This window comes from Lissotriton helveticus, chromosome 2_1 (genome assembly GCF_964261635.1).
Source record: "Lissotriton helveticus chromosome 2_1, aLisHel1.1, whole genome shotgun sequence".
Classification (NCBI taxonomy): Eukaryota; Metazoa; Chordata; class Amphibia; order Caudata; family Salamandridae; genus Lissotriton; species Lissotriton helveticus.
This window is the reverse complement of record NC_136059.1, coordinates 628,054,770-628,081,353: the sequence shown is the minus strand read 5'-3', so window position 1 is coordinate 628,081,353 and position 26,584 is coordinate 628,054,770. Positions and strand designations below refer to the sequence as shown.

Sequence of the window (26,584 nt, the reverse complement as noted above, 5' to 3'; positions counted from 1 at the left end):
ATTAGAGCACATAACATAAGTCGCTGCACCACTAGGCACTTGTCATGACATCACATAGATCATATCAACACTGCTCACTTATCCGGTCACATTCTGGCTCACAATCTGGTTATGTCATTTAGGATTTTGATAGCATGCACATGGCATGCTTCTGCTTCATCTAGAGTTTATTGGCACAGATACACGTTTTTGGCGTTCACAGTCAGTACACCAATGAACTAGAGCCTGTCAGTCACGTAGCACAACGAGCGGTTTACTTGCCACCACATGTATACGTTTTCTTACACTCGATTGCCTTCTAAGCCACAGCACACTTTGGTTTTTCTTCTGTTTAGTCAAGTCAAGTCAAGTCAAAACCACTTTATTCGATTTTGTTTAAAAAATCATAAAAGCATACTACAGCAGTTAAAATCATTCCAAGTACATATTTTAAAAATGGAATTTTTTACATAATACAATACAAGTATAAAAAAAAAAAAAGAAACAGATTCCATATGATACAATACAAATAAAATTATTTCATATTGAACAGTGCATTTTTTAAGTAATAAAAAGGTAAGTTTAAAAAGTCTCATCATGTACAAAAAAAGCAAGAGATACCAAATTCATTACCGCCCCCTACAGGTTAGTTTGTACTTTCCTCCTCCTAATACGAACAGCAGCGACAAGATAATTTGCCACACTGAACATTACCAAGGGGGAGTCTAACATTTGTAGGTACAAAAGAGCAGGTTTTGCTTGCATGAACGCTTTCCCCTTCAACAAGGGTAACAGATACTTTTGCCTTGGAGCAAGATAAAAAGGGCAAAATAACATAAGGTGCATATTGTCCTGTATTGAAAAGTTATCACATCCACATACAGGTGCATCCTCAGGCTTAAACCATCCCTGTTTGTCACAGAGTACTAAGTAGATCTGGTTAAATCTAAATTTAACCAGAAGCCATCTGTGGAACGGGATATTGACTAGTGCGAGGTACGGTTGGATGGCAATACGGGTGAGTGTCATATAATGCGCTCTGACCGTAGGTTTTGTTAACTGGTGAAGTTCTCTCTCCAAGGACCTAAGTTTGTAGAAGTTTTCCTTAACCCAAACTAGGTCCGCTTTTTGTAGATCAAGCGGGGAGGAGAAAATCTCTGGCCGTCCCAGTTCTACAGAGCACTTGTCGATATATGCCAGCCAAGCAATATCTTTAAACTTATCCAATTTTAGGCAGTCCAATAGGATTTTGTGATTGAGGCCTAAGTTGTTATTTGTCCACACTCTTATCCACAAAAGTAAAGGTGCCATAGAGAGGACATCAGTAATGTATCCTACTCCAAGCTCCTGATGGACTGAGAAAGTGGATGTTGATACGGGGAGTCCTAAAATTGAGCATAAAAACTTATTAACTTCAGTTTGGATGGTTTCAGTTTTTACATATCCCCATAATCCAGCCCCGTACCTAGCTATAGCCAAGGATTTTGCTCTATACAAGGCTAAAAGGGCACCACTTGGTTTTCCCCCTAATCTCCTTGAGAAGCTTAAGATAGCATTAACAGAGCTTCTCACTGCTTTGGTCTTTGCTACTATCTGGGGGATCCAACTACCCCTAGTATCGAAAATCACTCCCAGGTAGGTGAAAACTTTAACATTACTGATCGCTTCCCCTTTGCAGAAAAAAGATTTAGTACTTTTTTTTGCTGCCCCAAAGACCATCACATGGGATTTCGTGTTATTGACCACAAGGTCAAGAGAGGACATGAAATCACTAAATGCATTTAAAAGTCTCTGGAGGCCCAAGTGTGTCCTAGCTATTACAGCAGCATCATCCGCGTACAGAAGCACTGGGATGTTTGTGTCTCCTGCACGTGGGGTATCTGCAGATGCGGCCAGTAGGGTTTTTTCCAGAGAGTTTATATATAAAGTGAACAGCATAGGGGCAAGGATGCAACCTTGTCGCACGCCCCTGCCTGATTTAAACCATGCTGTGCGATGTCCCTCTTGATCCATTCTAATGGAAGCCTTTAGATCCTTGTGAAGTTCAGCCAAGAAGTAGACCAAAGGGGGGTCTAGACCCAATTGTAGCAACATGGCCCACAGCTTGGCTCTATTCACTAGATCAAATGCCGTGGACAAATCCATATAGGCAACGTAGATAGTCCCTTTTCTGGCCTTAGTGTATTTAGAGATGATCATGTTCAGGTTCAAGCATTGGTCCTCAGTCCCCCTACCTGACCGGAAGCCATACTGGGCATTGGACAAGATGTTATTCTCTAAGGTCCATTTATTAATTTTCCCTAGTAGTACTTTCCCCAAAATTTTCATGGAGGAATCCAGCAAGGATATGGGGCGATAACATTTAGGGTCATTTCTAACTCCCTTTTTAAAAATTGGTATAATGATTGAGCAAGCCCAGGTGTTAGGGAAACCCCCTTTAAGTACATTATTATATACGTTCGTTAAAACAGGTGCCCACAACTCTGGGTTTGATTTGTATAAATCCAATGGAACCCCATCGGGACCAGGGGCTTTATTCTTAGCAGACCCCATTATTGCGACCTTGACTTCCTTTTCAGTAAAATCAACAATGGGTAACATATTAGAATAGCAGGGTATGCAGAATGTTTCATATACTTGATTGCTCCCATAGATAACTGAAAAATGACTAAGCCAATCTGACTCCGGAATATTAGCCTCAAGGTCAGTATTACATGTCTTAGAGAAGATAGGATTATTTATTATAGACCAGAATTTAGAGCTATTTTTTAGGGTGGTAGAATCCATTAAAGCATCCCATGCTTCTACCTTCACTGCCTTTTTGCGTATTTTCACCGCCTTTGCATAATTTCTCCTTAGTTGAGCTATCACTAGCTTATTTCTAGGGGATTGTTTAAGTGCTGCTATCAGTGCAGAGTGCGCTTTGGTGCATGAATGGTCAAACCAACCGGAGGCAGGGGGAGGTCCCCTTTTGGGTCTCAGTGTTAGCTCTTTCTCCACCTTCGAGCAAATAGCCTCAAAAGCTGCAATGATCTCTTTATCCCCCCTAGCAGGATCCCTGCAGGTCTGGAATTCCACCACCATTTCATGTTCGATAAAATATGAAAAATCTTCTGGGCAGACTTTGCACCATTTTAATCGCCGCCCCTGATCTTTACTCTTAACATGTTTCGCAGAAGTGGCCAACAAGGCCCCCTTCAGTAAACCCAGCGATCCATCCAGCGTCAAGCACACCGGATTGTGGTCACTAAAGCCACTCTCTGTGGCATTATAAAAAAGAACATAATGAAGGAGCCCTGGTGACATAAAAATATAATCGATGATGGATTCACTGCCCCTAGCATTATAAGTAACCACCCGATCCTTTGGGTCAGCAAAACCAGGTTCATACAAATCATTAGATGCCAATAGTTGTTCCATAGCTGAACCCTTCAGGCTATGCTCAAAATGGGGAGGGGTCGTGAGGTCCGGCCCATCTAGATCCTTAATATAACATTGTGAATCACATAAATCCACATTAAAATCGCCCATTAAAATAATTTGAACAAAAGTGGTTTGCTTTGACATATATTCGGTAACAAATGAAAGTAAACAATCTAAAACGAAGTTTTGGGGACCACCCTGCGAGGCATTATAACAATTTATAAAGAGTGTTTTGTTTTTATCTGCGTGGCGTATCTCTAACACTTGAAAGTAATGTGAGGAACTAGAGATTTCCCTCACACTCCCCGCTATGTTGAGGGATACCAAGAACATCAAGCCACCAATGTCTCTTCCCACCACGGAATGCTGTGCTTTAACAAAAAATGAGGAATAGCCGTCCAGCCAAAAAGAGTTTTCCCTAGCCCATGTTTCCTGCATGGCTACTATATCGTATTCTTTCAGCTTACCCAGCCAGATTTGGTCATTTTGTTTTGCTCGAAGGCCCGCAATGTTCCAGGACATGATTTTAATATTTCTATTGCTATTGTCTCCCTCTATCGTTGTCTCCCCCTCAACACATGCCGCATTAAATGAGGTAGAGTTGTTAGCAGTGTTAGAAATGTTACAGCGCATACGGGTCTCAGTGAGGTCATCCAGTTCAATGACTGGCTGGTAATTTTGCGAGGGCTCTAGTCAGTCCATAGCATCCTGATCAGCCAGAGCCACAAATCTATTTGAAAGGGGCAGGTTATCTGGGTGTATGTTCGTTACTGTTGTGGCTACGCCACCACCCCTGACCTTCTTAGTCACCCACTCATTTCCTATCAAAGGGAGCTTTTGTTTGCCGTAAAAGCCAGAATTATTATTTGGCTGGGGACTGCCAAATCCTTCTCCAGTTCCCCTGAATGTAGGTGGGTAGAAAAAACCCAGCGGCATAGCACGCACACCCTTACCTACAGAATCTAAAGGAGAGGCATCCCAGAAGAGGCGACTTGTGACATCACGAGATTTAAAATTGACTATTACACAATCGCCTGACACACATTTCTTGGTTTTGCCAACCCAATTTACCCTTCTGCACATCAGTATGTTAGCTGCAACATTACTTCCACCCGTACAATTTGCATTACACCAGTTTTCCGTGTGCTTTCGCAGTGTTTCATGGTGTTCAACCTCCCCCACTTCTAGTTTGGGAACATTAACAAGAACAGCCACAAAAGGTGTTGCCTCGGGAGGGAGATGTACTGGGGGGACCCTAGCCCTCTGGTCTCCTAGGGGCCCCAATGGGTTCCCCTGTACAGGCTTATCCAATAGAACACGATTTGGCACAGCGTGCGGTAAAGGAGTATATCTGCCATTTATAACTTTCCCTTTGGCTTGCATAGAGTTTTCTGCCGGTAAGTTAGGTACTAGGGTGATTGGAGGGTCAATTTCTATGGGTACTGAAGCCGGAGCCCGGCTATCCAAAAAATTGTTAATGCGTTCGCATTTATTTAACAGTTTACTGACACAATCCTTCAATGTTTCAGTTATATCTGTCGCAATTTGGATTAAAGCTGATTCTAGCCTCTCGGTGAAGAGTTTTTCCAGGAGATCCGTAAGACCCTCCTCGGTGACATAGCAAGCCTGCAAACGCCCAGTATGGATGGTGGCCACACCGTCTCCAACACATGTTGCCTCATTAGCAGGAGGAATCACGGTGATAGGGAGTTCTGGGGAAGGCAGGACAGTAGGGGTCTGTGCCACATTTGCCCGGCATGATTCGATTATGACCCTCGGCTCAAGAGGTGCGCAACTAATGGGCGGGGAAAGAGCAATAGTAATACTTTCAGGAGTAGAATCCAGCCCCAGTGCACGTTCCGAGACAGCTATCTGTGTGGATAATTCATCCACTTTCGTCGTCAGATAGGTGATTATGCTGGTGGTGTATTTCGGGACCTTGGCATTCGCTTCTCCCGTCACAGGAGTGGCCAGTTTTCTCTTACCCATGTTGTTACAGGTGTGGCCCGTCCCGTCCCTGGTCGTCCTTGGACGGCCTTAGACGGCCCGCCCTCTGCCCGGGCTCCGCCCGGCGTCGCCCGCGCGCGTCCCGCGACGCGGGAGAAAGGGTTTCTTCTTGTACGCCTTCCCGGCGGAAGTCCCAGCTGACAGGCGGCGGCGGCGTCCCCGTGGAGCAGGGGGCGCTGGGAGATGTAGTTCTCCTGCTCAGCCCCTCTCGGCAGCCGCGGGTGTTGAGCGGCGGCGGGGGCGGCAGGGAAGCAAGCAGGCTACAGTCCGTGGTCCGCAGTCACAGGGGTGAGTTGCGCTGCAGCAGAGGTCCCCGCTCAGCTGCTGGAAGGGCTTCTTCTTGTACGCCTTCCCGGCGGAAGTCCCAGCTGACAGGCGGCGGCGGCGTCCCCGTGGAGCAGGGGGCGCTGGGAGATGTAGTTCTCCTGCTCAGCCCCTCTCGGCAGCCGCGGGTGTTGAGCGGCGGCGGGGGCGGCAGGGAAGCAAGCAGGCTACAGTCCGTGGTCCGCAGTCACAGGGGTGAGTTGCGCTGCAGCAGAGGTCCCCTGTTTAGCATTGCGTATTCTGCATTTTGGGAGAATACATGGCCTTCACCACGACTTTGTAAACTCACTGATCTTCTTTGATTTATAGTTTTAGACATAGCGAGGTGCTCCTCACTAAGACCTGTATATTATTCTTTTGTTTGTAGAAATGTCCCTGACGAAGGGCAGATTTGATGCCCGAAATGCATTGGGATGATTGATCAACTGTGAAAGAACATTTGAGAGATACTCTGTATGATTTTATGAACATCATAAGATATGACCAATAATGATCATTGACTTGAAGTGGTCATTAAAGAACTTTGGATGATGGATTGTTTTTCTACTATTTGATTTATCTTATCAGTGGATTTATTTGTTATTCTATGCTGTGCAGTGGGGGACAACCCCTATGCAGGGGCTGCACCATTGACATTGTTTACAACGCTGTTTGATACAGACAGCAAAGCCCTAGCTGCACGCGACACCGAGTGAATTGAAGAATCATTTCAATCAACTGGCTGTGCGTGTCCTATCCCCCTTGTTCAAGTGGGTGCCCTTGCCAGGATGACATGGCAGTTCACAACTGTGCGTGCAGACACTAAAGTGGTAGGTCCGAGACACCTTCACAGGGCTACTCATATGGGTGGCACAACCAGTGCTGCATGCCCACTAGTAGCATTTGATTTACAGGCCGAGGCACACTCAGTGCACTTTACTAGGGACTTAACAGTAATTCAAATATGCCAATCTGGGAGAACCAAATGCAATTATAATTTACACAGGGAGCACTTGCACTTTGACACTGATCAGCAGTGGCAAAGTGCCCAAAGCATCCAAGCTAGCAAAAACGAAATTCATAACACAGTAAAAATTGCAGGAGGTAGAGGCAAAAAGTCAGGGAAAACCACGCCAAAGTGTGAAGTCTAACATAAAGTCTGTTAGTGGGCATACAACTTTACTACCCTTCACTTACTTTTAATAGGAATGCTGTGCTCCTCTATGGAGGACCTAAAATTCCGGATGAGCTCTCTGGATTCATAACACTTTGTCTCACTTCCACTTGACAGGAGGAAAGGTGTGTATCATCCTTACTATATTTGATGAAGACATACAGACCCTCCTTGATGAAAAAGTTGAGATGCTTGGAAAAACCACAACTGTATGATTGGTGCCTGCTGTGGTCTCACAGGAGCTGCAAAGTACCAGTGCAAGCTGAGCCCAAGAACAGCAGGAAAGATTCTAGGGAGAGCATCAAAGGCATGTCTCAGAATATGGGAGGAGTATTGGCACACTTATTTCTCTGAAATCTGTAGGTATAAAGCTTGTTAAACAATAGGAATGCAAACTTCTCAACAGCAGATATTATATTTATTTTACTAACCCAGAGAAGGAAATGCCGATTACATGTGCTAAGTGACACTTACATTCTGCTATTAGGAGCAAAAAGATGTTGAATGCAGTCGAGATGAACTCTTCTATGTCTCTCATCTCTGACTGATTATGTGAGCTGCATGTTTTTCTCTTGTTAATTTTAACATTTCCTTAGGGTTAGAAAATATAGTTGATTTGTTTTTGCTCCATGGGTACTATCAATAGAATCCCATTAGGACAGATTATTAGTGCTGTGACACCCCCAGGGAATCTACGTGCTTTACAAATCTCAAACATGTGAAGTGAAATAGATTAAGGATACTGCTCACTTCCAGTCTTCCATTATAATTCCTTTTAAAACTCGGTGAGAAAAGTATTAAACTGGGGTAACAATAACTTCAGTAAGAAGTACTGAATGTTATGGTACATTTTCAGAGATAGAAAAAAATATGCATTGATCCTTTATAGGGCTTTATCACTTTGATGCTATGGACTGCATACATCTAAATGGGCAGCATCACACTGTATTGTGCAGTATGTATCACACTCATTGTCTAATCCTTAAATTATGTTTTTTTCTTCTAAATCTTAAAGTACCCATCCAATCATTTACCACATTTTGCAATGGACATTTCTAAACGTTTTGACATCTAATTTCAATCTGCTCAATTCACAAAAAAAGTTTGCAAGCGAAGATGTAGATTACTCTTGTAATACTTCTGGATTCATATTCAGTTAAAAAACTAAGATAGAAATACTGCTAACTTTAATACTAACTTTCCTGACTCTCTGGGAGCATGCATTAGGCTGTCTTAAATATATTTGTTTCTGATATGTTACTGCTTAAAACAGCATGGACTTTTTCACAAGTTTGGTGTATGAGTAGGTGCAACTTGCTCTTGTAGAACACCTGGCATATTCAGTAATTCCAAAAGTAAACCAGGAGAACTCCTAACTTAGCCTTGAATTTAGCAGCACTACAAGAATATGTTTTAGCAAATTATTGTGAATAATGCCCTCTGTAACTGGTCCACCCATATCAATCTAAAGAGATAAACAAAAACCACAAAAGAGAGAGTCAGGGGAAGATGAGGTAACACTAGTGTCCCCATGACGAAACAATAACCACCAAAGAAATAGGTCGCCAATGTTAGTGCAATAAGCAGCAACGAAAGTGTGGATGATCGTGGAGATATTGTGTCATGCTTTATCATAGGCATCCTCTCAACACCCTGGTAAGATAGTACTACCAGGGTGGATTCAACCACCACGAAGACTTGTGGCAAAAGGAGGGAGTTCTTACATAAAACGTACAGGACAAAAGTGGGATCTAGTTCAATTAAAAATACCTTCACGTGCCTCGATTATCACCTTTATTAGTGAGGACCTGAGGTACCTTAAAACCGAATACATCGATGAACCCTGAAAAGAGTAAAGTCTCTAATCCATCTCACAATAGGCCAAAATGTGTCTGCTCACACAAAGAGCCAAAGAGGTCTGGGGCATTCGTCAGAGCTCTCTGATCCCTACAAGAACAGAATAGGGTGTCCCCTATATCTCTACCATCTAAAGAGGGAGTACACCTAGAGTGTGACCAAGTGAATCCTACCTTGGATACTCTCATGCATAATTCATCATGTACCTGCAAGGGGACAAGATCATACAAAGAGGCAATTCACTGGAGAAGTACCTTGTGAAGGTGTGCCAGTCACGGTTATTATAATCCCAGTGCACACCTTGGTGAATCACATGACTATAATCACAAGTCTCCTACATGCTTATCATTATCACCCAACAGATACAAAAGATTCAACACATTTTGTGAGTGTAATTGGGTAATGGAACAAGAAAACCTTCTATGATCAAGACAGGGTAATCTTAATTAATGTTAGCTATGGTGGAAACAATTCTACCAATACGTCCAATGACTATTTGCAGTGGACTCATCTTACCAGGATTCTAGGAATTCTACATCTGGCGTAGTAAACTATGTCCACTAAGGTTAATAGTGATCAAAGTTAAAGCACCTACTCCTTACCCTAGATTTTAGGGGATAGAATAGACTCGGTCAAAAGAAGGGGTGGTGGTCTTCGTAGTCACACACTAAAAAGAGTCGTTTATAAAAAGGATAACAATAAGGAAATACAACATGAAATGGGCATTTGTGAATGTCCACCTCCCATACAGGGAATAAAGGTGGTGCCACACAAATCTATTAGTCTTTTCTCATTGTTGTTAGTTGTCAAGTTCACTTAAGACTGTTGGGTGAAGGTATAGGCTCAACAGTGCTTATAAACATAGGATAAGGTAGTTCGGTGGTTCCTTTCTGTCTATGTCAGCGTTTCATATTCTGCTAAGCCCCCCGTTTTTTTTTTACCTAGGATTTTGGATTGGGTAGTTGGTGGCCTGCAGTATATAACAGGCAAATATTTGGTGTGAGAATATATAATTTGCCGCTTATACACTAACTGTAATAACATAGGGCCAACAACACTTTATATGCCCCAGGGTTAATTTGATTTTTCTCTTTGGCAAGTACCCTACCGAAACGTTCCTCTTTGGCCTTTGTTTAGATACCTAAAAAGATTACAGCCAGGAATTGCACAAGGTGCTATCCTAAAGGCACTACTTTGAAAGAAGAAAAAAACCTTACTGAATTAAGATCTATGTGATGTTGGAGTGCTCAGGAAGCCAGTTCCTAGGTAAAAAGAAATATGGGGGCTTAGCAGCATATGAAACGCTGACATAGATAGAATGGAACCATCAAACTACCTTATCCTGAATTTATAAGCACTATTGAGCCTATACCCTCACCCAACAGTCTTAAGTGAACCTAACTACTAACAATGATGAGAAAAGAAAATATGTTTGTGTGTGGTGCCACCTTTATACCCTGTATGGCAGGTTCCATTACCCACTCACACTCACGAAATGTGTAGCATCTTTTGTACGTGTTGGGTGATTATGATAAGCATGTAGGAGGCTTGTGATTATAGTCATGTGACTCACCAAGGTGTGAGCTGGGATAATAATAACTGAGATTGGCACACCGTTACAAGGTATTTTTCCCGTGATTTGCCTCGTTCTATTATCTTTTCCCCTCTTGGGTACATGATGAATTAAGCATAAGAGTATCCCAGGTAGGATTCACTTGGGCACACTTTAGGTGTACTCCATCTTTAGCTGGTAGGGATATAGGGGACAACTTATTCTGTTCTTGTAGGGATCCGACAGCCCTGACGAATGCCCCAGACCTCTTTGGCTCTTTGTGTGGGCATAAACATGTTGGCCTATTGAGAGATGGATTGGAGACATTACTTTCTTTAGGGTCCATCGACAGATTTGGTTTTAATGTACCACAGGTCCTCACTAATAGAGGTGATAACCGAGGCACCTGAAGGTATTTTTAATTGAATTGGATCCCACTTTTGTCCTGTATATTTTATGTAAGAACTCCCTCCTTTCATCAAAAGTCTTCGTCGAGGTTAAGTCCGCTCTAGTAGTACCATCTTACCAGGGTGGGGAGAGGATACCTATTATAAAGCATGATACAATATTGTGTGTGAGGCATCCTCTTCCACTAAGGATGGCCTTCTAGACCTCCTTAGATCTCACATGACACAACAATTAGGTCTCCATGATTATCCATGCTTTCTTGCTTATTCCACTAATATTGGCAACCTACCTATTTTGTGGTTATTGTAACGATCTCAAGAAATAGCCAAGTAGTGCGATTTGTATCTCACCAAGGAAAAATCCTCATTTTTAGTTGTAGTCTGCAGATAACAAAGAAGGGATATCGCCTGCATCAGCTCTTCAGTCTTTACATGGTCTGAGCATCAGAAAAGGTGAGCGATTAGTGTCAGAAGTACCGATGACTCTCCATGAATAAGCCTTGAGTTAAACCTGAATGCAAACTGAAGGTTGTTAGAACTGGGGGTCTCTAGTTGGTTGAGGTAGGTACCTTAGGCCAAATAGGGACCATTGCTTCTAAGTCAGGGAAAGGAAGTACACCTTCTCAGATAGCCCCTGCTCACCCCCTCTGTAGCTTGGCACGAGCAGCCAGGATTATCTCCAAGGCAAATGTGTAAAGTATTTGCAACCATGCTCTCAGCAACCCAATGATGACACCACAAATGGACTCCACACTAGTTTCATAAAAAACAAATATATGTTTATATAAAAAGATATACGATGCGACCACACGATAAAAATCCAACGTATGCATCTTTGTAATATTTCACCTGGCTGGTTATTTGGCCATCAATACAACAATAACGCTGTCTCTGGGACAGATCATATATCAAATCTTTTCAGCAGAAAGAAATTCTCCTATACATTTCTTCTGCTACAGCATCTTTCTCATTAACACTTCTTTTTTGGAAGTGCTGTATTATGTATTTCCCATTATTTTGTAAAATTATTTTCAAACCTCCCCCTTTACAAGAAAGAAGGGAAGAATTTCCAAAGGACAGTTGAACAGATAACTCAGCCTAGTACACAAGTCGTGCAATACATCAACAAGTGTGAAAAAAAAGTGAATGGACAAAAATGACCCCTCACAGGCGCACTACCATCGGGGTAACTGGATTGTTGTGTGAGCTGACAGAGGGTAAATAAATATTAAACAGCACGGATACTATGTAGTATGCATCTGGAGAGAGTCAGTGAGGGAGTTTTTAACAGATGTGTGTTCTTTCTTTTAACATTTCCAATTTGACAGTCTAAGAGAAAGAAGTTTCCAACATTGGTGCTGTGGCAAACCGTTAAGCCCTGAAGAATCTGCTGTAAATTGGTCGAGGCAGAGAAACATGTTGGCAATAGGTATTGGTATGCGACGATAGCTACCAACCTTTTTAATTCAACAGATCACACCTAATATTTAAGAATAAAGTTTGGAGAGAGGTGTGCCTGCTGATTTTAACCATTTTGTCACTAGCGGAGTGAGATAATCGCTCCCTTGCACTTTATACATTTTTCTTTGTTTGGACACTCTTTCTTTTCCTTCTTTTCTTTTTCTGGGACAATAAAATGACTGCCTATGATGAGAAAAGGGGCCCAATCTGGTGAGTACCTGCCAGTTACCCCGATGGTGGTGTGCCCGTGAGGGGTCATTTTTGTCCTTTCACATTTTTTTCTTACTTGTTGATGTATTGCACGACTTGTGTACTGGGCTGAGTTTTCTGTTCGACTGTCTTTTGGAAATTCTTCCCCTTCTTTCTTGTAAAGGGGGAGGTTTGAAAATATTTTTACAAAATAATGGGTAATACATATTACAGCACTTCCAAAAAAGAAATATTAATGAGAAAGATGCTGTAGCAGAAGAAATGTATAGGAGACATTCTTTCTGCTGAAAATAATTGATATATGATCTGTCCCAGAGACAAGGGTTATTGTTGTATTGATGATTTGTGAGTGGAGGGCAACCCTGACTCTCTTTTTCCCTCTTGGCTCCTATTGAAATAGATGGTTATTTGGCCAGCCAGCCCTTGTAGGTTCTTGCAATATTAAGGATCAATTCTAGATGGTCCAATGCAGTCCTAATGCAATGCCAAGCAGTTTGTAATGCAAGAATCAGGCACTTTGCAATGTAAACCTAATGCAGTTCGTTATGCAACAATCAGGCAGTTCGTAATGCCAAAATAATGCAATTCGTAGTGCAACAATCAGGTAGTTCATTATGCAAAATATTGCAATGCTTAATGCAACAATCGGGCAGTTCGTTATGCAAAATAATACAATGCGTAAATCAACAATTAGGTAGCTCGTTATGCAGAAATAATGCAATGCGTAATGCAACAATCAGGCAGTTTGTTACACAGAAATAATGCAATGTGTAATGCACAAATCAGGCAGTTCGTAATATCAAAATGATGTAATGCGTAATGCAACACTCAGGCAGTTCTTAATCCCAAAATAATGTACTCCGGCACCAATCACGGTGCTCAGGACGGTCTCCAGGCCACTCCTGCTGACTCGCTGTCAGCTACTGCCAAATAGATGCCCCCAACACTGGTACGGTGTAGCACAAAGTGTAGCTCCACTCTCCGGCCCCGGTACTGCCACTCCTCGGCAAGTACGGGCCGCGATATGAGCTTAAGCAGAGGCTCGCAATGCGAGAATGGGAAAGGCCAAGAGCATTTCCCTCTGAGCCCGCACCCCGTCCCAGGCTGCGACACATGCACACTTGCTGAGCGTTACATGGGGGGTGCGACCTCTCCTCGCGACTTGGGCCTCCGATACGACTTTGTTGATTTGGGCAGTGGAACTTGGGTCCCCCGACGACAGAAATGTTTCAAGTTCCCTCCTTCGCAAAAGGCAGACTCGGACCGGCGTTACAGCTCCTCTGGGGATGCCTGTCTGGGCCTATGGTAATGATGAACATCTCAGGCTGCAACAGGGCACACACCGACAGCGTCAATGGGACTCACTTGAGCTCCAGGGCTACACAGTCACAGTGCAATCCTCACAAAAGTCTCAGGCTGTAAGAAGCACATGCACTCAGCGTCGCTAAGACTCACTTAGATTCCGGGTGTGCACGATGACAGGACGGTCCTCACGAAGGTCTCAGGCTGCAAAAAGCACACGCACACAACGTCGCTGAGACACACTTGAGCTCCGGGTGCACACGATCACAGGGCAATCCTCACGCAGGTCTCAGGCTGCACCAAGCACACGCACACAGCGTTGCTGAGACTCACTTGGATTCCGGGTGCACATTGTCACAGGACGATCCTCACAAAGGTCTCAGGCTGCACAAAGCACACGCACACAGCATCGCTGAGACTCACCTGGACTCCTGGTGCCCATGATCACAGGGCAATTCTTGCAAGGGTCTCAAGCTGCAAAAAGCACACACACAGTGTCGCTGAGACACACCTGGAAACTTTTGTGTTCCTGAGTTTCCGCAACAGGGAGCCAGCTCTCCTCGGGCCCTTCGGGATAAGTTACTTCAGAACACAGCACACAGCATAGTCCCTTCAAACAGGGGGACACAACACACAGCAAAGTCCCTTTAGCCTCTCCTTGGTTAAAGCAGCAAACTGCAGGCCAGCCCCAGAACACACAGCAAGGGTCAGTCCTTTCCTTCAGTCTCATCAGCTGATTCTTCCTTGGCAGAGGTTCCTCTTGACCACGAAGTAGTTTCAATCCTTTTCAGTCTTGATCAATCCATTTCATGCCAATGTTCAGGGGCTTCAGCTCTCATAGTTATACCCCTAAATGTCTTTGAAGTCTTGGTGTTCAGGGGGGCACTGACCCCTGTCCAAACCAGTTCTGGATATCTCCCTGTCAATGACACCTTCTTCCTTTGATTAGTGGGGGTCTGGATTCTCAATCACTCAGCAGGAGATGGAGCCATTATTTTATGGCGCCATCCCAGGCCTCTTCACCTTCAGGGGCTAGTCCTCCCCTCTACACTCCAGATGCAGGTGAACCTGTGGGTGTCTCATCTCCTCCCCTGGGTCAAGACATTCCCCAGATCTTATCACATTTAAATCCAGACAGTCAATCCACAACTAGGTAGAGACATACAGAAATGTTAGAACAAAAAAAGCCACTTCTTAAAGTGTGATTTCTAAACACACAATGCAAACACCACCTTCACAAAAAGATGTGTTATTAAATTGTGAGTTCAGACATAGTAAACTTCACCTCTCCATCCTAAGCCTATGGGAAGATAGGCTGGAAACATATTACACAGCCTTTCCCATTCTGCCTTAAGGACAAGATGGCCTTGCAACAGTGAAAAACAAAATGGAGAGTCATTCACTGTCAGGTCATGGTACACACCTTAGTACATGTCCTACCTTTCACATCCACTACACCCTGCCAAGGGGGTACCTTGTGTGAGAAGTTAGCCTGCATATGATGTCCACTATTCTAGTGGGCACCTTGCACCAGTCTAAACCACCCTTATTGATGGTGGTTGTAAAGTCAACCTTATAGACAAGCTATCCTAGTGGTAGCATGGACCAGCAGTCTTAGGCTAAAACTTCAGAGAGCATGTGAAGCCAGCTGTTTTACCAATTATAATCCCTTGAATACCAAATGAAAGGAGACCACATAAGGTATATATCAAATATATATATGTATTTATTTCTAACACAACCCCTCTGCACTCTTTATGAGGTCAGAGATCGAAGTACATCACAAGTTACTCAATTAGCATACTATAAGTTGCACAAATACAGTTCTGCCCTAGGGGCCTCACAAACCATATACTAAGTAAGTGGTATAAGAACCACTTCAGAAATAGTGAATAGGCCTCGGGCCTAGGGAATCGCTGGGGCTACACTGAGCAACCAAAGGTTAGGAAGTAGGAGACCCATGGGTGACATGTGCAGTGTCTAAACACAGTCGCGAGATACCATTGACTTATAATGGAGAACGAAGAAGTTACAAAGTTACTGTTTTAGGGCACTTCCGGATGGACTACGACAAAACCCCTTTAAACTAGGGCACTTGGAGAGTCAATACCCATGGAAGCACAGGAGTACTCGAGTTACCTCACCCAGGGAAGTCGGGTGCATAGGTGTCTTTGCGTGTCGGGTTTCGTCGATGCTTTCAATGGAGATCTGCAAAAGAAGTGCTGCAGGCGGCCAAAGGAAGAGTGTCCGGGTGGATCCAAGGGTGGATCGAAGAACTGAAGAATCTGAAAGCAAAGGGGACAGCGTCTGGGTCATTAGCCAGTGACCAGGAAGGAACCAGGCGATGTCGCGATGATCTCAGGTGAAGAGGTGAAGCTTGTCTCTGCAGCCACGAGGACCAGGAGGTGTCGATGATGACCAGGAGCTGGATTCGAGCTGTCCCACAAAGGATCTATTTGACTGTGGTGTCAGTATCTGGATTGGACCCAACAAGCCTTGGCAAACGCAATCCACGCAGGAAGTGAAGATTGGATTCAGGTCAGACCAGCAAGGTCTGGGGAGCTTCTCCTTTGCAGGGACACTGGAGCAAGCCTGGAGCAACGAAGAAAGAAGTTTATTTTCAAAGGTTCATCTTCGGAGGACTCACTAGACAGCGGGCTAGCAACCGGGAAGACGCATTGAGCTGAAATGCAAGAGCAGGCCCCACATGGCACTCATGGAGTGTGGAGGGCTGACCTTCAGTACAAATGGCGCTTGGGTCTGGGGCTTCTTGCACAACTGGGAGGGTGCCTTGGTAGTTGCACGGTTAGCAAAATGCAGGATGTCCAGGGTGTCCGGTCCCAGGTCTCTCGTGTCTGCTAAGGGTCTCAGCTTTGCTGTGGATGTGGGTCAAAGTCAGAGAAGTCTGAGAGTCTAGTTCCTGAGTCGCTGAGTCTTCGGGATCCGTCAGGAGCATCGACAAAGCAGACCAGCAAGTTACTGGTGGTGCCTGTTTCCACAGGGTGGTCCCTCCTTGACCACAAGGGAGATGTCTTCAGTCTTCTAGTCGGTATAGAATGTCGAAGGTCCGAGAGTTTCATTTCAGAGTTTCGTTCCAGGATAATCTAAAGTCCTGGGGACACAGCACCTATCTTTATACTAAGAAAATGGGCTGGATTACCTGCTAGGTCCCTCCTATGGGTGGACCTGGGAAGGGGGTGGTTACACCCCATTCCCCTTTTGTCCAGTTTCGCTTCAGAGCGGGCTGGAGTGCCCCAGCAACTGGTTTGAACCGGGCTATGCATGGAGCACCTTGTGTGCCCCAGGCAGTGTCTGGAAAAGCATCTTTCCATTCAACCCACCCTACCCCAATACACTACAGGCTTTCTGGGGAGGTGCTAGCACCTTCATCGACAGGAAGCCTATTGTCCAGGCCTCCCTTGCCGGAGTTTCGTCCAGCAGCAGGAGGTCAGACTCGTGTATGTGGCAGCAGCATCCATTTTGTGATGCTGAGGCTCTGCTTAACTTTAACCAGGTAAAGCAGTAACATACATGCCTTTTCCCTCTAGAAGGGTGGAATGCTACCCCCGCCACCAGAATTGGCAGTGGGGTAGTATTCCAAAGTGTTTGACACCTTACACGACATGTTTTGATAAAGCCAAACAAAAGTTAGCATTAACCGCGAGGATTATAATGCACTTAAGAGTATATGGTATGGCTATATCATAAAACAGCTATAAGGACATGGTTCCGAAAGCTGCAGAGGGGCTCAGCTCATGCTAGGGCACCCTCTCACATAAAACCAAGCACTCTGCCTCCAGGAATGTCGAGGCTTACCATAGGAGTGACTTATAGGTGCATATGTGTCTATATATAAAGGTAGATATAGGTATACTATATCTAAGTAAGGGGTGATTACACCACCTTACCTAAGATAAGTGATCAGCCTGCGGTGTCAGTTTGGATGGCCAGCCAGGGGTGGCATAATACATGCTGCAGCCCCTGGTAGGCCTTGGATGCACCTATGCCCTGGGTACCTATGGTACACTATACAGGGGCTCACAAAGGTGACCCAATACCCAATCAGGTATGTATCTAAAGTACATGGTATCGATTTAGAGAGAGAACAGCTGGGCTGTGGGTCTTATTAGCAAGCCCACAGCCACAATAAAGTCGAAAAACCAGAAAATCACAGCAAAAAGTGGGGGTGACCTTAGGAGGCAGACCCTACTCTCCTACACCTTGGACCTACCATAGGGGTTTATGGTGTGCATAAAAAGGTACGGGTAAGGCCTGCCAAGTAGGTGCACTTCTCAGGACAACATGGCAGTTGAACAAACTGCGAGCAGTCACTGCAGTGGCAGGCCTGGGTTCTCTCTTTAGGGCTACTTGTGTGGGTGGCACAATTAGTGCTGCAGTAGTAGCATTTGCATTACTAGCCCTGGCACACATAGTGCATTTTACTAGAGACTTTACTAGTAAGGCAAACATACCAATCATAGACAACCAATTACCATTACACTTTACACAGGGAGCACTTGCACTTTGACACTGATCAGCAGTGGCAAAGTGCCCAAAGCATCTAATTTGGCAATACTATGTCAGAAAAAAGGTCTAGGGGAGGCAAAATGTCTAGGGAACTTTAGCCAAAAAGGGCAAAGTCCAACAAAGGTTAACTTAGGGGAGAGGATGTAGCCTTACGGCTAGAGCTGTCGACCTCAAAGCTGGGGAACCGGGTTCGAGTGTCGGCAACCACGCTCAAAATCCTGTGATTTTGGGCAAATCACTTAATCTCCCTGTGCCTAACAAAAATGAATGTGTCCTTGTGGAACGAAATTGGTGCTCATGTAAAGCGCTCTGATACCCGATGTCTTCGTTCGCGCTATATAAAACTAAAAAAAATAATAATCTTAAGAAACACTTGGTTCATTGAATCGTCATTTATGATTGTAATGTAATATGAGTTAATTTCATTGATAAGTGGTTATATTGTCCAGTGTGCTCTTTTCTTTTACTTGCTGCTAATTAGTTTTTTCTTATATTCAGTTTATATTCATTAGAATGCAATTTGTTCTCTATTTGACAATTTGTTGATTCATTTACATGTTGGCCACTGCTTTCTTATGTCAATACATGTTTCACCACTTTGTGGTTAAAGGGCTGTGACTTACTCAAGGCTGGAATGTGTAGTAGGCTCAGCTGTTTGGATTTACTGAACAATTTTGTAATGTGTTAACTAATGTGAGCACAAGTGAAATATCAACCAATACTGCACACTGATGTGAAATTTCAAAAGTTGTGCCACACTGTGTCATATGAAAACAACACACACTTTGCCTCTGTATGATATTGTTCATAATTCTCTAATAACATTATATTTTTTGCTATAAAATGAAATTATCATTAAAGTAGTATTGGCAGGATATTGGATTTTTTAGTAGGCGAGCATTTAATTTATCCCAGTTATGATGGACGGTATAGAGAGAGGCAGAGTTAAAAAAATTCACTAAAAGCTGTTAGGTTTGCCGTGGACAAGATCTGTGAAATAAGGTGATACCAAGTACAGGTTCTCTTGCTTCAGCAGTAGCTGAAGCTATCAAGTGTGAGAAGGGGGGCGTGCAAGTTGTATAACCAATGTTGCTCTTGCAATCTTCTGTGCTATTTAACAAGTTTCAGCAAAGTTATTTTCTTGTTTTTCCTTAGGGCCCTGCATCCCTAACCCTTGCCACAATGGTGGAACATGTGAAATTAGTGAAGCGTTTCGAGGGGACACCTACATAGGATATGTCTGCAAATGTCAAGAAGGATATAATGGAATTCACTGCCAGCACAGTAAGTTTACAAACGTGTTTTCCTTTCAGAACGTCGCATATTACAAAAAGTCAATTATTATATTTTTACAGTCAAAGATGAAGATGAAATCTCGGAGTAACTTAAGAAACGCTTTACGTATACAAAGGGGGAGGGGGTATTAGACTTTAGACTTAGAAGTCTATGATTAAGATTTCGGGTAAAGGGAAAAGCCTGGATTTCTGGCAGAAGCGCTCCAGTGGAGGAGAATCCACTGGTGGGATTTCAGCCACAGCCCTAGCACAGTGGGGAAAGTCCACAGGCAGAATATCCTCAGAATGTGACACCTGCCCTAAGAATGAGAGGAGTTTCCACCACAATCTGACTTGAAATCATTCACTGTGTCACTTGTCATAACATAAAATGGCAGGTTTGTTGTTGAGCTTGTAAAGTTGCGCGGAACATATTTTCCAACAGTATTTTGTCTTTTTTTAAGTATTTTCCCAACTAACTGCGAAGAAGATCGGTTTGACACTGTGCATCTCTGCCCCTTCTTTTACTTTGGGGCCCATTGGGGAAAGGGGGGGGGGGAGAAAGCACCGACCCGAGACTCAATGTAAGTGTGATAAAGGCCGCTTTATTGGAAGCAGGTGCATCCTACACAATAACATCCTCGGCCTGCGCCGCACAATCTAAACCTCATAAATATGTAATTTCCTGCCTCACCCCCACCCCCTCCCCTAACTGATTCCCACAATCCACAAACATTAACCATTAGCATAACGTCAATTTGCCTCTCCACCTGGCTAAATACTTTATTGTGCTAGACCTACCCCCCGATACTCCAAACAGTTCTCCACTCTTCCCCCATATATTAGGAAGAAACGCCCTACATACATAATGCACCCCACACCTGCTCCAGCGACATGCGAAAACCCCCCACCCAATCCAAAATTGAAAACCCCTTTTTGCACATAATACAAAACATTGTAAATAGCCTTGAAAAGCCCTTGCGCAATTCGCCACAGAGTCGAAGCACTTGTCGGCTACCACATTTTCATCTATACAATAAAGAGCAATGATCCACAAAGCAAGAACTCTTCCGCTGCTATTGAGCCTAAGGACACCAAAATGCGCCGTCCACCAACTTATCACCCCGGTCACCCCTTCATGCACCAGCCTCCAACAAAAAATTGCCCAAAATCCCCAGTGCCCCCAAACTCCTCCGCAAAGGAAAATCCCCCGTAAAGAGCATCGCCTGCCCGTGGGCACCCCCCCCCCCCGAATCATGGCCCAGGGAGGGAGGGAGGGAAAAAATTGTCCACCCGCCACCCCCCGCCCGGCGGCCGAGACACCTCACTTAAAATGGTGTCTCTGCCGCGTGGCCGGGCGGATCCTAAAGCCCCGCCCAAAAGGGAGCCCAACCCAGCCCCGCCCCCCAGCCCAAAAACTACCAAAAACACCTAACCCCGGTCCCGTGACGGCGCCATCTCTACCCCCCCCCCCTCTCCCCGGCCCCAAATTCCCCCGGGCGGGGCAGGCCTCCCTACGGTCGGCCCCCCCTCCCAGGACCCCATTGGGGCCCATTGGGGAAAGGGGGGGGGGGGGGAGAAAGCACCGACCCGAGACTCAATGTAAGTGTGATAAAGGCCGCTTTATTGGAAGCAGGTGCATCCTACACAATAACATCCTCGGCCTGCGCCGCACAATCTAAACCTCATAAATATGTAATTTCCTGCCTCACCCCCACCCCCTCCCCTAACTGATTCCCACAATCCACAAACATTAACCATTAGCATAACGTCAATTTGCCTCTCCACCTGGCTAAATACTTTATTGTGCTAGACCTACCCCCCGATACTCCAAACAGTTCTCCACTCTTCCCCCATATATTAGGAAGAAACGCCACTCGAGGGACGAGCTAACGGTCCTCGACCCCCCCCTAGGACTCCCCCTCCTTAAACCCAGGACGCGCCACCTGCCCCATTCGGCCGGACCACCTCCTAACTATATGGCTGCCGCGGCCCCCCCTCAAACCCTGTGCTGTCCGGTCCACGCGTTCCAACCGCCGGCAGGTCCTCCCCCCTAACCACAGGGCCATGCCCTCCGTCCCAATGTATAGGGCCATGCCCTCCGTCACCACGCATAGGGCCATGCCCTCCGTCACCACGTATAGGGCCATGCCCTCCGTCACCACGTATAGGGCCATGCCCTCCGTCACCAATGTATAGGGCCATGCCCTCCGTCACCAATGTAAAGGGCCATGCCCTCCGTCACCAAGATCCAGGGCCATGCCCTCCGTCACCAACGTCTCGGGCCTTGCCCTCCGTCACCAACGTATAGGGCCATGCCCTCCGTCACCAACGTATAGGGCCATGCCCTCTGTCTCCAATGCGTAGGGCCATGCCCTCCGTCACCCACGCCTAGGGCCATGCCCTTCGTCACTAACTGTATAGGGCCATGCCCTCAGTCGACGTCACCCCCGGGGCGTGCTTCCTGGTCGCGGAACGAGCTCCCAACAGATATGCCGCACTAACACGGGGCCGTGCCCCCTCTCTGGCGCCCAGGGCCCTCCCCTGTCAACACCAGGCCTGATAAGCCGCTCGGCGCCTGCAGGCAGCCCGCCGAGCCGGCCGTCCCACCAGAGAGAAGCCCTCCGGATGCGTGTCCCACACCTGCGCCCGTCCGCCAGGAAGAAACCCCTGCCGCAGTGCCCTCAACCCCCCCGTCACCTACCACACCCCGCAGCCCCCGACATGGCAGCGGCACCGTTCGGCGTCAGACCCCCCTGCGCGACGCGACCCCCCCCCCGTCCTCCGGCGGGTGTGCTTCCTGACCACGGAGTCGAGCTCACTACGGAGAATGCCCACACCGACATGGGACCGTGCTTCCTCTCTGGCGCCCAGAAAAAAGTCCTCCACACAGTGCGACACCCCCAGAGCCTGTCCGCCAGGAAAAAGCCCACTGCGAAGAACATACCTCTCACCCCCGCGCGACTCGAAACGCCCGCGGCCCCTTGAAACGTTAATTATGTTTGCCGCATTCACAAGTGCATTTTCAGACATCCTGTAAGGTGTTGCACTCTAGGACTTCAATTGTGAAAATTGTCACTTTGATAAAATTTGTAGAGCTTGCCTCCTTGTTTCCTACTAATAAATTGATTCTACAGAAGATATCAGCGTGGTACTCCGCAATGCATAGAAAAGATCACCAATATGTAAACTTGAAAGAAAAGTATGTATACAATTTAGAGCTCGGGATTCTAACACAACATGCCAGACCAGTAACCTGGGCCCAGATGTAACACATTTCACTGAAAAGGAGGCGCCACGCGCAACCCCGCCTTACTCTCACGAAATCTGTGTAGCACAAAATTTACCAAGAGATGCCTTCTGCGCTACAGGAATGCAAACCGTTTGTCCCGCTACTACCCTTCCGCTGTCCCCCTGAAGCCAAATAACTCACTCGCCTATACACCACTCAAATACTTTCATATAGTGGATGACTGAGTGATGAAGTGAAATCAGAACTACGCAGTCTCGCTAGTGGACCCCCCTGACAGTTCGATAGTGCCATTCGCTGGCATCTGAGCAAATGTGAGGGCACAGCCACTGTGCTCCACCTGTATCAAAACAATTCGGCATTCCCAAATGCTGTGAAACCGTAATTGTGCCTTTTTGCAAATTAAAATTAACCTTTCAACATGCACGAAAGGCTTTGTGGTTGCAAGTTTATGAAAGCCCAAAACTGCGATTACCTGACATTCCCTATTTAAGGAACGCCAAACAGATTTTCGGTACATGTCCTCCTCCTTCTTCCAACTAAGCCCTGAAGACGGACATAATGTACCCACAGTAAAAGCAGTGCATTAGCTCCCGGTGGAGTACTGTATTAAACAAAGGCCCGTTGCATCCTATGCATGGCTGTATGAATTGGGGGTCCAGAGTATTCGAGAGACTGTTTCCTACCAGTGCTACGTACTCGCCAGGACCTTCTGGGTGGCAGCACGTAACGCCTCAGACAGCCAGGACAAAAGGGGCAAAGTGCCGGCAGCAGTACCTTTGGTATATAAACTATGGACCTCTCAATTCAACCCAGGGAGCTGAGCAAATCCACCAGCGTGTGGAGCGCACGCAAAACTTCAATTGATGACAACTACCAAGAGATGCAGGGCCGATAACCCCAAACCGTGTACCCATTTCAGTCCGTGTACCCATTTCAGTTGCTGGTCACTCCATCTAACCGTGACACATTGCATGGGCCACACCTTCCAGCTTTCCTTTTATCACTGCCAAGAAGATCAAGACTTCCAACAAGTTCAAAGCTGCCTCCAACAGGTTACAATTAACCACTCCAGCAATATAGTATAACAATTAACTTAAAGCGAGCTCGAAGCCTCGAGCTTGACAGCTACTGAGCAGGAAATGTTCAGCTACATATACTCACGGAAGATGGAAAAGTAGGCAACGCCCCTTTACCACGGTCGCATAATTCGGCCGTAGAGAGGAGCTAGGGTTATTACAACGTTTTCTGCGCCGACATTTAATATTGAACAATTTAAGTACTTATCTCCTCCTGACCCGTCCCCTCAAAATACCCTACTCCGTCAAGTTTAAAAGCGCCCAGAAGCTGCTTTCATGACTTCAGTTAGGAATGCTACGGCAGCTCACTATGCCGGCGCTCTGTGCCAGCCATGAAATGCTCCTCGGAGTGACTGTGACTGCGGAAGTGCTGGCAAAGAGCACTAGAAGAGGCGCCCTTGTTGGCCGTGAGCAGGGACCTGCTGCCTTACCACATGCAACTGTAAAGTTTTTAATAAGCTTTTCACGTTTAGAAGTTTCATTTAAAACTTGAATACACTTGTCACCTTCATCTTTTAAACAGTCACGTTTTTCCCGCTCAAATATTCAAAGAGGTAGCCGTGCTAGATGGGCTCACATCGCAAACACCAGTTTTTAATAAGCTTTTCACGTTTAAAAGTTTCATTTAAAACTTGAATACACTTGTCACCTTCATCTTTTAAACAGTCACGTTTTTCCCGCTCAAATATTCAAAGAGGTAGCCGTGCTAGATGGGCTCACATCGCAAACACCAGTGTTTAGCGCGTTCAGAAGGCCTCAGCATTGTCAAACAAATGGGGCAGTGATGTTCACCTCGACTACACTAACACCCTCTATTTAGGAGTTGCAGAGACTGGTGAATCGCCTGCAGGCGGTCGGAAATGCAGCGGCTAGGTTTTTCTTGCGTCTACCTAGGTGTCCTTTGATCTCGTCTGCCCTTAAAGCCCTCCACTGGCTGCCTGTCAGGAAACTGACCCTCTTTAAAGCCCTGGTTCTGGTTCACAGGGCAGTGTACCTGCCCTTCCCTGGCTATCTGGCTAAGAAACTTGTCCCGTATCTCCCCTCCAGAACACTGCGCTTTGCCTCGCTTCTGTCGATTCCACGTGTTAAGCCTGTCCGAAAGGGTGGTAACGCTTTCTCTGTGTGGGCTTCTAAAGCATGGAACAAGCTCCTACACAAATTGCTTGTGATCCCCTTTGAGACTATATTCTGCAGAAAGCATAAAACTTGACGTTTCTCTGTGGGCAGTAAAGCTAGTGTTTTTTGGGCGTGTACCGGGACACTCCTTAAGTAGCTGCGTGCTCTATAAATCTCCCATTCATTCATAGTACTGTGAGGAGCACATTGGAATCTCTGCCATTTTGGCATAAGTAACAAGGTTTGGAAAACAACTCTATGCAAATATTTCACCAGGCTCAGTATGTCCCACAAACTGTCTTCAACCACCCTCTACAATCATTCAAACAAGGTACTGCCCAGCTGCTATAATTACAACACTGTGGTTATTGCCTCCGCATTTCGTGCCGTGCCTGCCCCAAATTAAACCCCGGCGGCCGTATGGACCCTTCGGGTAGAGGCAGCAGGACTCACCTAGTCCCACGTGGGAGCCTGACCGCCCGCACCAGGCAGAACAGGCCCATCCGCTCGGTCGTGTGGAGCCGCAAGCTGCTCCCCGAGCTCCTCCGGTCTCCTGCGATGCCCGTGAAGCGTCCAGCCTGCCGGTGAATTCTAGTGACGACGGATGAGTTCGACACAATCCCCACAGCCCGAAAGTCCATTCCGACGAAATATTGTCCAAAATTTCGTCCAACCAAGTCAAAAAATTGTCCACCCGCCACCCCCCGCCCGGCGGCCGAGACACCTCACTTAAAATGGTGTCTCTGCCGCGTGGCCGGGCGGATCCTAAAGCCCCGCCCAAAAGGGAGCCCAACCCAGCCCCGCCCCCCAGCCCAAAAACTACCAAAAACACCTAACCCCGGTCCCGTGACGGCGCCATCTCTACCCCCCCCCCCTCTCCCCGGCCCCAAATTCCCCCGGGCGGGGCAGGCCTCCCTACGGTCGGCCCCCCCTCCCAGGACCCCATTGGGAACTGGGTTCTGGATGCATGCAGGCATCGGATATTCCAATGTACATTTAGGTTGTGACAGCTGTTAGCTGAGTTTTAGCCATTTCCTGTCCACCAGGTTTGAATGGCAAGATCTGAGGTGCAATCTTATGGTGTTACATGTCTTCTATGGGTCTGGGAGGAATACTACAAGAGGATTAGGAAAGGTATTGTCTATATGTACATGTTTGTTATTAAAACAACAAAGACCGTTCTGCTTGGGACAGCCTTCATTAGTTATGCACTGGTGAAAGCACGTTGATGGCGTCATGCAGACAGAATTTGATAGAAACATGGGGATCATGAGGGCCTCAGAAGCATGAAGACATGCAACCCTAGTTATTGCGATAGCGTCCTTATCATCCATGAATGCTCTGGTATGTCAGAATCGACTTTCTTCTACATGCAACTGCATTTATAGCGCTTACCACCCATGACAAGGCGCTGAAAGTATAGCAGATTAGTACAGCCGGGGGCTCGGGCAGCTTGAAATGAAAACACACACACCAATTCCACACACAATGAACAGACATAAGTCACAGTTTGAAGTTCCACTTTAAGATAGAGGCCAAGAAGAGGAAAGTGCACACGTAAAAATAACATGTTGAGAACCTGGTTCCCGGATGTACTCGCAGCCCTCTTCTTGTTGAGCGCGTAATATCTGTATGCAGGGCGTTTTTCTGAAATGTATCTGCA

At 46.0% G+C, this 26,584-nt stretch overlaps 1 protein-coding gene across 1 annotated transcript in view; it reads left to right on the top strand.

The window, feature by feature from the left end:
• EDIL3 (EGF like and discoidin domains 3) overlaps positions 1–26,584 on the top strand; it is a 1,767,398-nt gene that overhangs the window by 855,621 nt on the left and 885,193 nt on the right. Inside the window, exon 5 of the mRNA XM_078675331.1 lies at positions 19,358–19,486. Coding sequence (XP_078531457.1) covers positions 19,358–19,486 — 129 coding nt within the window. The remainder of the gene's footprint in view (positions 1–19,357; positions 19,487–26,584) is intronic.